The 11,609-nt window shown below is 37.9% G+C and overlaps 1 protein-coding gene across 1 annotated transcript; it reads left to right on the plus strand.

Moving 5' to 3' along the window:
* Positions 1 to 1,257: 1,257 nt before the first annotated feature.
* Positions 1,258 to 11,089, plus strand: LOC104075651 (sodium channel protein type 5 subunit alpha-like; the record flags this gene model as incomplete). Its single annotated transcript, XM_009576225.1, has 10 exons — positions 1,258 to 1,412; positions 2,056 to 2,229; positions 2,477 to 2,584; positions 4,290 to 4,568; positions 5,199 to 5,252; positions 6,995 to 7,136; positions 7,765 to 7,865; positions 8,284 to 8,554; positions 9,792 to 9,794; positions 9,920 to 11,089. Coding segments are annotated over 10 exons (2,457 nt in total), but the record flags the coding sequence as incomplete, so codon positions are not given.
* Between the last annotated feature and the right edge of the window lie 520 nt (positions 11,090 to 11,609).

Below are 11,609 nucleotides of genomic sequence, written 5' to 3' on the forward strand. Positions count from 1 at the left end.
TGCAGTTTGCTTTCTCCAGAAAAAAACCCATAAATACTACATTAATAATACAGATGTCAGATTTCTGAGCTACAGGGGTTTTTTTCAAAACTACTTTATCAATGGTATTTTTTGCCAGTACAGCCGTTAGAACAAAAGAAATAAAGATTTTTTTTTTTTTTTTTTTTTTTTTAACTTCCTTTTTTTCTTTTCGGTCTGCGTGTGCGTGCTCATTAAACAACTCAACTCTGTACCTAACACAGATTTCTGCACAAAAAAATGTCCCTGTCTTTTGCAAGTGCCATTCCCTGCCTTATCTCAAATCCCAGATCCACCTTAGCGGGGAAACTGGGATTATTGAAAGAATGATGATCAGAATTTTTTGCATATACTACATCCTATTATATATATGAGTTACATACATGATACTATTTGATATGTGTATAAGATATCATATATATGACACATACATACATTATTTTTTTCATGCTCGTAAATGACAGAAGCCTTCTGACTGATATTATTCATGATAGTAACAACACAAATTAGCCTAGAGCACACAGCAAGGAAAACATTAGCCAAAATGAGTTAATTCTCGTCAAAATTAGTAAGTCATCAAGTCCAGGATTTTGTAATGGGGTGGTCAGAAAATGTTAGGTGGCCCTGGCGTCATTGTCTGTTATAAGAAGCAATCTGGTGAGCTTGAAAGGAGATGTCTCCTTCTATGGAGCTGATAATATGACATATTCTTGCAAGTCATATGATATAAAAATCACTCTATACATTCAGAACTAAATAAATAAACGAACAGACCTTGCAAGGCAGGGTATAATGCTGCAATATTGAAGACAACTGTTCACCTTCTCTGTCTCGGAGCCTTTTTGTTCCGGGGCATTTCGTCTCTGCCTTCCAAACAGTGTGTGGAAACTGAGAAAGGCTTTTGTAACATCAAGACTCTTCCCATGGCCCTGAAGTTTTGTGTGCCTGACAGCAGGTCAGTGAGAGCGTGTGCAGTGTCTCAGAAATATCTTGAAACAATGGAAAGTTGCCTAACGGGGCTCCACCTACTTTATATGTATATAAATAGAAGTTACAAGGCAAACAAAACTAGATGTTTCCTTTTTTTTTTCTCATGGAAAAACATGGGGAAAAAAAAAACCCCGACAACGATGCAGTTAATGTGACCATGGACTTCCCTTGCTGTGATAAGTTTCTTGAGCAACCCTTCATGTGCATGTACATTCATTCCATACATTCATTGCTGTCTCTCACTTTCAGGTTGTGTTCGATACTTTCGTTGTTCTGTGGGTAGTGCCATAACATTTGGAGGAGAAACATGGTGGAGTTTGAGAAAAACCTGCTACCAGATTGTTGAACACTCCTGGTTTGAATCCTTTATCATATTCATGATCCTTCTGAGCAGTGCAGCCCTGGTTAGTGTAGCACAATTTCATGTATTTATTTAGAAGCATTTTTAGCTTTAATTTGCACCCAGAGAAGTTGGTTTTAGCAGAAAACACAGCAAATATCTTTGAACTCATCAGGAGAAAAAAAGAAGAGGCTTCACATAACAGTCATTTATTCGCTATTGCAATTACTACAAATTTATTTTCCTATCCTTACAAATTATGAGAGAGAGTGAACAATGCTTAAAATGTATAAATCTCAGAAGCTGGTTCTGTTCTGGCTCTCTACTGGATTTTTCTGGCTTTCTCTGGAAGTTATTTCACAGTTGGGAATTTTTTTTTATGTCATTAAAACAAATAAATTTCCCTTAATACAAAAAAATTGGTTCTCTTGAATATATATTTTTAGAAATTCATTTCAAGAAGTTTATACTTTCCTCCTAGGATCCCAGTGTGCATGATGTGTGTCCACCGGGGGGTAGTACATAGACAAAAAGAAAGAGACAGGGAGAATTACAAGTTTATCAGCTGACATAGATTTGCGTAAAAGACGGGGTTTGGATCTGTGTAAAACATGTACTGAATGACGAAGAGGTCTTAATGATGCTAGACTTCCATTTTATAAAGCTCATCTCTGACTTCCGCCATTTATTATATATTATGATTTCAGGCATTTGAAGACATCCATATAAATGAGAGAAAAAGCATTAAAAATATGTTGTCATTTCTTGACAAAATGTTCACTTTCATTTTTGTTCTGGAGATGCTCCTGAAATGGGTGGCTTATGGCTTCAAGAAGTATTTCACCAACGCCTGGTGCTGGCTGGACTTCCTTATTGTAGATGTAAGTTCTGCCTTTGGCATTTCTACGCAGGTCCTGCCGCAGGATGCAGTAGCAGAATCACCGTCTGTTTTCTGGATGTGAAGCTAAGACGGTACTCTTTCCTCCTTTAATGATGGTTTCAGGATATTGCACTCTGGGCACTGAAAATATGGGGAGATTTGGTTTGGGTTTTGGATTTTTTTTAAACAGGAATAAAGGAAACAGATACCAGGACATTACTAATACTTTCTTTTGTCTTCCCATTCAGGTCTCTTTAATAGACCTCTTCGACGGTTCATTTGGCCCCATGAAATCTCTTAGAACTCTCCGAGCTCTGAGACCCTTAAGAGCGTTGTCACGATTTGAAGGGATGAGGGTAAGATGGAATACAAATTAAAGCCTGTCAGTACTAATAAGCACGTAACAGGTTCGTAACTCATGACTGTGTCTTTACGAAGTTCACATGTCTACCCCAAGCTGAGGACCCATAAAATGAATTTTTAAAAGGCGCCTTTACTGCGCTCCTCTGTACTTGGCTGCTCCTTACAGACTTTCCTTAAGTGACCGATCCTAAGTGCCATTGAAACTAAAACTAGACTAGGCAGAACTTTGTTCCATAGCTGCTCAGTCATTCTTGTGTTCCTGTCTTACCGAGATAGCCAAAAATAAAATAGAGAGTAAGAACTGTCACCACAATTCTCATTTTTGAAGTCTGATGGCAGGCTAATTCAGAGGAAAGAATCACCTTTGTTCTGCAAGTTTTTACTGGATTGATTTACAAAAACTTTAGACTATTAAGAGGTACTTTGCTTAAATTATTGTTCCAAATAGACTTATCATTTCAAAAAGCAGGAGTGTTTGTCTGTAGAATATTTGCTACCTTTTTCCATCAAAGGAACACCTGGAACAATGTGAAACTGCTAGACATTAATTACATTTAATTACAAATCTACCATTGGGCAAATGCAGAGAAAGATTCCCTCAGCCATATGCCAAACACGTCTATACACTGCAACGTGAAACAGCGTGAGAACCACAGTGGTATTTGGGCAAAAGTCTGGTCTATGGAATGTGAAATACTCTGGCATGTGAAAACGGATGATAGAAATACATATGGCATTGCTGTCACACCTTTACATGGGAATGCAGCCTCAATGCAGCTGAGATATAGATTGCTTTTGAATATCTTCTGGAAGTGAGACTGAAAGCTCTCTGACTGCAATCTTGTCACTGTGAAGGCAGAGAGAAATTGCATTAAAGTAATTAACAGAATGTAACAAAATTTCCATGGCTGGAGTCAAGTTTGAAACAGGTACCATCATATTTTCTGTCTTGCTATACAGAATGTGTGTGACATGGTCTCCAAAAGCCTTCACAAAGCTTCTTCATTGTTCTTCTGGTCCATCAAGTTCTTCTTTGCTACCTGACTGCTGAGTTTATTGCCTTCATTGTGAAACTCAAAGATATATTCTCATCGTTTCCTTACACTGCCCCATTTTATGAAGCAACCTGTTACGTCTTAGCATGCACTTAAACCCTACATGGACATTTTCTGTGATTATACAGCACCTAGCACAGAAAAACTACCTAGCTCATGGTTATAGACCCCAAACACAATCATAATCCAGTAAAAATAATAGATTTAGCAACTAGTGGAGAGTTATTACTGGTGCTTTTAAAAATTACTTTCTACAGTCTTAATAATACGGTTTTCTGCACTAGTGTTTATGGATGAATATTTCAGAAATTTTATGTTATAAAAGTTCAAAACAAACAAACAAACAAAACATTTCCCACTCCAAAACCAAGGGAACGTCATCAAAAGAGGACGGACCCACATTGTAGTACGCTTATGTGGTAGTGGCTCACAGCAGCCCCAAAAGTATCAACTATTCCTTTGAAAACCTAAGAGATACTATGGACCGTTGAATCAAGGTACCCATGCCAGCTGTGACTAGTATTTACACAGAAAACATTAGGTTTCTGTTTGCTGAGGTGACTAAGTGACTGCTTATTGCACTGAGCAAATACTTGAGCCCATCTTTGTTTAAGCATCTTTTTCCTCTCCCATTTCATCCCAGGTGGTTGTCAATGCCCTCGTGGGGGCCATCCCTTCCATCATGAATGTTCTGCTTGTCTGCCTCATCTTCTGGCTGATCTTTAGCATCATGGGAGTGAACCTCTTTGCTGGGAAGTTTGGGAAATGTGTCAATCTGACAGAAGAAGATGCAGATTTAAATCATTCGATCAATAACATAACAGACTGTAGAATGTATAATAACACAGGAAAAATATTCTGGGTCAATGTTAAAGTCAACTTTGATAATGTTGGCTCTGGCTACTTGGCTCTTCTTCAGGTGGTAAGTGCTGCTTGCCTTCACTAGCCAGCACCATGTCAGATGGGCTTGACTTCCTGTCAACTCCTAACTCAAATCTGTGGGTGATGGAAAAGGGTGGTATCATACCGCCTGCTCTTCCTTCGCAGCTGGCTGTTCGAACACCAGTGCTGTTCGTGCACACAAATAGAAATAAGGGGACAAATTAGATCCCGCTGTGATTTTCCAAGTGATAAAGTAAGCTTCTGGTGGACAAGTGTTGTTTCAGCCTCCAGCAGGTTCATGAGACTGAGAGTTGGAGTCAATCTCAGAAGGAAATCTGGGGCACATACTGAACTAATCTTCTGTAATACAGAATTTTTTTCAGCCGTGAGGGTTGTAAGGCCTTTAGTAGACCATGCTAGTAAAGGTTTGCCCTGTCAGCATCCTAGGACAACATGTTCTGCCCCACCCTAGCAAGCTTTCACATCCTGATAGGACTCAGAATGCCACACATACAGCAGGGTCAAGTTTCCCTAAAGTCAGAGCTTGGTGCTTTGTGTGTGTGACCATACCAAAGGCTCTTAGTCCAGTCAGTGTCTTTTGGATATTGCAAATGATGTGAAGACTCTTACCCTGAAAGTTCAACATGTTTTCCATAATCTCTCATTCTAGGCAACATTTAAAGGTTGGATGACCATCATGTATGCGGCAGTAGATTCACGAGAGGTCAGTCACTATATTCAAACCATATTTTTTGTTAATGCTACTGCTTTCTACAAAAGCGTAATAATTTTTGTACTTTTATATCCGCTGTTTGTGCTAAATCTTTCCAGTAATGGTTTTTATCAGCTGATGTAAAGATTTCATCTGTGAATGACTCGTAGTATCCTAATCTGTTGTAACGGGGAGTGGGATTCAACTCCAGATCCGCTCACCTAAATGCAGTTACCTATACTGTAAGGTCTCCATGTGAGTTCACCTCTAAGTGCCCTGTATGGTTAATGGAGATCCGGTCAATATGCTCAGGGAGATCTAGGGAGCATTTCAGCTCACCCTGGATATCTATATTGTTCAGCTGAGCACCTCTTTATACCATTGACTCTCCTAATAACTGGATGTCCATCAGCTAGCAGGGGAGTTCAGAGTTCCCACTCACATGGAAGCACCTACCTTCACACATCTTCTTTTATGAAACTTGGAGTAAACCTGAATGTTTTACAGTGACATAGTTTAAAGTCCACTTCAAAACATAAAACCAAACTTCTTCAAGAATCAAGCTATTGTGGCTAAGCAACCATTTAAAATACATTGTCAGGCATCACTAGTACTGTTTTGCCTACTGTTTACATTGCCAGTCGCTTTTGCTGTATTATCAGAAGTATCATCCAATATTACACAGAACAAAGTGGGATGCCTTTGGAGGCAAAGAATTTGAAATGAAGAGGCTATCTTAATTTGATCATGAGTATAAAGGAATCAGATCAATTTAAAAGTAACCATATATGAAAATGGTGATTTTTTTGTGTTTCAATTTGAAAAACTATTTTTCTTCTTCTGATTTTGTTCTTATCCATAATAGCCATAGAAGAAGTTTTTTGCTAACAAGAAAAAAAACATATCTAGGCCAAGATTTTTAATGGCAGGAGCTTGGAATTAGACTTCTAAATAGTTTGCTTTATTTTTCAAGCACCGAGCAATTTACAGCTCCTATTCTTAATGGAAGAAGCTGAACTGATGCTTCTGAAATGCTTGTGAAAATCATGACAAAAATGTCCAATTCAGTAACAGTTTCTGTTGACTTTAGTAGGGCCTCAATCAATTGCAAATGGTAGGATTTTAAGTCAGGTTTGAAAAGAAAAAAAAAAAAACACAACAATCAGCTTTTGCGGGGGGGGGAGTAAATCTCATTCACCATTAGTCAAAGACTAAGTTTTGCTCTACAAGTTTTTCAGTATAAATATATTCAATATCAGTATGAATTAAATTATCCTGTTCTGAAATGATTTAGCCAGAAACTACATAAACAAACATTGTAAAAGAAATCAGATTAACAAGTTGTATAGTATAAACGCTTTGTAGTACTATTATTTTGAGCTATATTTTCTAATTAGTAACCTCTCAGGTGTTGTGCTTGGTGTATCACTTCATAAGGTTCATGTTTTCAAAAGGAATAGTAGTCAGCATCTGAGCAATAACGTCCCTATGAGGTCCTAGAACAGTCACAGTATGAACGTTACTTTCTTCCACCACTTCCTTCCCCTTCCAAAAGTGTCGTATACATACAATATTTTGTGTTATGCACTATTGGTAGTTTTAAATTATACCAATTTTGTCAGAACTAGCAGTAAGGCTGTAAATCTTAGTTCCTCCTGGAATTAATTTGTGAGAGGATCTGCAATATGAATATTATTCTGAATTGGGCCCATGTTGTTATTGGTAATTTTTCACGTTGCTTCTCATTCTTGCAGAAAAATGAGCAGCCGCAAATGGAGCACAGTCTATTTATGTATCTCTACTTTGTGAACTTCATCATCTTTGGATCTTTCTTTACCCTGAATCTCTTTGTTGGTGTTATTATTGACAACTTTAACCAACAAAAGAAAAAGATAAGTATATTGGTTGTGCTCCCAGGCACCTACTATATCTCGAGCAATGCTATCTTTAGAGAACAAGGTCCTTGCCATACATAGAATCTAAGACTTCTATTGGCATTTACAAGAGCATTAGTAATTAAGTTAGCAGAAGTAACACCCAGGGTGAGTTTCTTCCTCCTTTCTTTTCCCCTATAAGCTGAACACCCAGCTCTTTCCCCACATATTGAAGGCCATGACATCGTCTCTGCAGTCCCTTAAGATTTTACTCATTTTTGGGAACTGAGCGTGACAGGAGACTCATTATTTAGAAAATGATCTGGTACAGATGCTCCGAGAAGTCTTTTGGATATTCAACATGACCAGGATGTGGGAAGCCGGGGAAAGATTTGTTCCTGTCCAGGTTTTCAGTAGGTCCTTTGTTTTCATGCTTTCTGAGCTAGCTGGGTTTCACCCCAGGACTTCTGCTCTGTCAATGTATGCTTTGTGCCACTCTGGTTTTTTGGACACAGTTACGCATTATGAAAAGGGCTAGTACCAGCAAGATGTGAAAAGGAAGGAATGTTAATTTTCAGCATTTTAGACTTTGTAACTACAATAGTGCTGCTTTCTCACCAAATAACAGTGACATTTCTTTATATACTTAGGTGGGGAAGATATCTTTATGACAGAAGAACAGAAAAAATATTACAATGCAATGAAAAAGTTGGGATCCAAGAAACCTCAAAAACCCATTCCAAGACCACTGGTAAGGCTGTCTGAATTCTTCAAAAGGAAAATGCATTGCAAAAGTACAATTTAATTCACTGAAATGTGCATATGTTTATATATTACATATAAATTGTTTATACTGTCTTTACATTGATACTCAGACAGTGCTCTAAAGTCAATTCCATACCAAAAAGTTGCAATGAAAGATTTTACAGGTTAAATATTTACTAAATTCTCTGCATAAATATTGTTGGGTTTTACATTCACCTTCGAACTGATTAAACTTCAAGATGGGAAGGGATTTTTAATGTCATTTTTACATTCTGCCTTTCTCAAATTTCTCTGACTTCACTATAGTTGAGTGACTGCAACATAAAAATTGGAGCTGTTGGAATCATGTACGGATAAGTACGCCCTACTTTAATAACTGATGCCAGATGTATTTTTTCCTCTAGAACAGATACCAAGGGTTCCTTTTTGACATTGTAACACACCAGGCCTTTGATGTTGTAATCATGATTCTCATCTGCCTTAACATGATCACCATGATGGTGGAAACGTACGAGCAAAGTGAAATGAAGACTAACATCCTTAACAAAATCAATATACTCTTCGTTGCCATCTTTACTGCAGAATGTGTACTGAAATTGGTGGCTCTGAGGCAGTACTATTTCTCAAATGCCTGGAACATATTTGATTTAGTTGTTGTGATCATGTCACTTATTGGTAAGTAAAATTGGTTCATCAAATTCTTTACTAAATCAATTAATATTCTTTTCAGAAAAAAAACCAGTTTAAATGTATCAACTGCAAATGGATGCTGAAATGGAAATCATAATACTGTAAAGTCTTGAGGAAAAAGAACTAAAAAACCTACCACGATTATATTAAAATGATACAAAATAAGGTTTTTTAAATTTCTGCTGTATTCATTTAATTAAAAAAAAAAAAAGGCAGCTGTGTTATGTAAAATATTTCTTAATGGTTCTTTAGATTGTTGTCTGAAAGACAGCATGAATAACCCATCATACCAGTACCACATTATGTGATAATTTCCATCGTTACAGATTTAGTGCCAACTAAGAAATCTTCGATCAGACAAAAATTGCTGGGTTTTGTCATCTGTGTTTGTAACAGAGAATTGAAATATATAGAGAATATAAAGACTGGAATTAGATTATAGACTATAGAATTCAGTTTCTAGAAACTCAGGCATAGCTGATTGAAAATAAGGGCTCACACTGTGTAACAGGATAGAAAAGAACAAAGTAAATGTATTAGTTTTATTTGAAGGAAATGCAGTGGAAGAATGGGGCAAAGAGCTCTTCTGCCAATTTAACTATTCCTAGGGACAGTACTGCCAAAATAGCAGAAGGCATTTAGGTGAAGAAAAATGTTTTGTTTCTTTAGTATGACTTATGTTTTGGTTAAGTAAGATTCCAGTAAGAATATGGCTCTTCCTTGAGAAATTAAGTTCGTGGAGTGCAAATTCAGAAAAATGTATCCAAAACACCTAAACCTAGAAAAGCCAAACCTCTTCTAGTGCTACTAGATCTGTCAATTTTTTCATGCAAACCAAAGATAAAATAACATCCAGGTGTAGCTATGTCCCTGAATGAACTAAAAGCCATTGTAGAGTGGCATGCCCAACTTCTACGTTCACTACTGGGTTTGCTTATATCTTGACTAGATTATGTAGATGATGACCATGACATTGTTATTATATCTTGTTTTCTTAGTTCAGCTTTGTAATGTCAGTATTTGAAGTCAAATTTAGAAGGTAAATACATAACCTGCACCTGCTGAAGTATTCATGCAACCAGTGTCAAAGATATTTGAAGTTGTGCATAGAGAGGTGCTTGCCATCCTTAGTGCAATGGGTACTATCTTCTGGTGGCTGAAGAATGTAGTTCATAATTGCTGATTTCTACAGCTATTTTTTCAAATCTAACTTCTATTAAAGGTTGTTGTGCTAGGGTCTTAATATACACACATCAGATATTTTTTAACTGTAAATATTATCATTTAATCCTACTTACTAGTTAAGCAGAAATGTGATCTTCTAACCAGTTGTTATCCTTTCCATTTTAGCTTTTCTGCTTTCTGGCATCGGTAAAGCATTTGAACATTTCTTACCACCTACACTCTTCAGGGTCATTCGCTTGGCCCGTGTTGGACGAATACTGAGACTCATCCGGGCTGCCAAAGGAATTCGAACTCTGCTTTTTGCATTAATGATGTCCCTACCCGCTCTATTTAACATTGGCCTCTTGCTTTTTCTGGTCATGTTCATTTATGCTATTTTTGGCATGGCTAACTTTGCCTATGTGAAGATGGAAGATGGCATTGATGATATGTTCAACTTCCAAACCTTTGCTAACAGCATGCTCTGTCTCTTCCAAATCACCACGTCAGCTGGCTGGGATGGTCTTCTCAGTCCTATTTTAAACACTGGGCCACCGTACTGTGATCCAAACACAAATGGTACTATAGGCGACTGTGGTAAACCTGTCATAGGTATTATTTATTTTGTAAGTTACATCATTATATCATTTCTCATTGTTGTAAACATGTATATAGCTGTTATTCTGGAGAACTTCAATGCTGCTACCGAGGAAAGTACAGAGCCTTTAGGGGAAGATGACTTTGACATCTTTTATGAAATCTGGGAGAAGTTTGATCCTGAGGCAACTCAGTTTATAACTTTCTCTGCACTTTCAGACTTTGCAGATGCTCTGGCTGAACCTTTACGTGTACCAAAACCAAACAAAGTTGAACTCATAGCAATGGACCTGCCTATGGTCAGTGGAGATAGGATCCACTGCTTGGATATCTTGTTTGCTTTTACAAAAAGAGTGTTAGGAGATTCTGGGGAGATGGATACTCTAAAAGTACAAATGGAGGAGAAGTTCATGGCTGCCAATCCATCCAAAAAATCCTACGAGCCAATCTCCTCTACTCTCAGACACAGACAAGAGGAAGCTTCTGCCACTGTCATCCAGCGTGCCTACAGGAGTCATTTGCTCCTGCGCTCCATAAAGCACGCTTCTTACCTGTACCATCACAGAACTTGCAGTGGTGACAGTCTTGGAGGTGCTGCTCCAGAAAAAGAAGGACTTATTGCATCTATGATGGGTGAAAACTATGGTAGGAGTCCTGACAAGTCTGAAACTTTGTCCTCCGCATCCTTTCCTCCATCATACGACAGTGTCACAAGAGCCAGTAGTGGCAATCTCGTGGCTGAGAATGGAGAAATCACAGGTAACCAACAATCTCCAGACGTTAAATAGTTGATCAGTGACAATGGCGTTAAGAGTATTTTAAAAGGTTCACAGAAGCTGATATTGTAAATACACGTCAGCTGAGGCAGCCTCCCTATTAAACGAATTCTGTTGATCATGATCAGTTAACCATAGTTAGGTATGATCACTAAACTGTGGTAGCTGCTACATCATAGCCTTTGGCTCTGCTATGTTCAGCTTTGTTCAATATTTACATGTGCAGAGACAAAAGCTGTGAAAGGTTTTGGATCTGTTTGGTCAAGGGCACCCCACTGCAAAGCAGGTCCCACAGTACCTGAGTGCTGCGGTGTATTCACGGCAGTGGTAGGTAATGTCTGCTGACGTTGTCCCTGGTACAAGAAGCAGAGAAAAGCCCAAGCAGCAATGGATCTACTGGAGAACAGGAAAAGAATGTCAGTGTTAAGATAAATTGCCAAAGGGAAAGGAGCTAAAATTTACCCTTACTCCATTCCTAATTGATACTCTCATAAACCTGTTAA

Source organism: Fulmarus glacialis, unplaced genomic scaffold (genome assembly GCF_000690835.1).
Source record: "Fulmarus glacialis isolate BGI_N327 unplaced genomic scaffold, ASM69083v1 scaffold20904, whole genome shotgun sequence".
Classification (NCBI taxonomy): Eukaryota; Metazoa; Chordata; class Aves; order Procellariiformes; family Procellariidae; genus Fulmarus; species Fulmarus glacialis.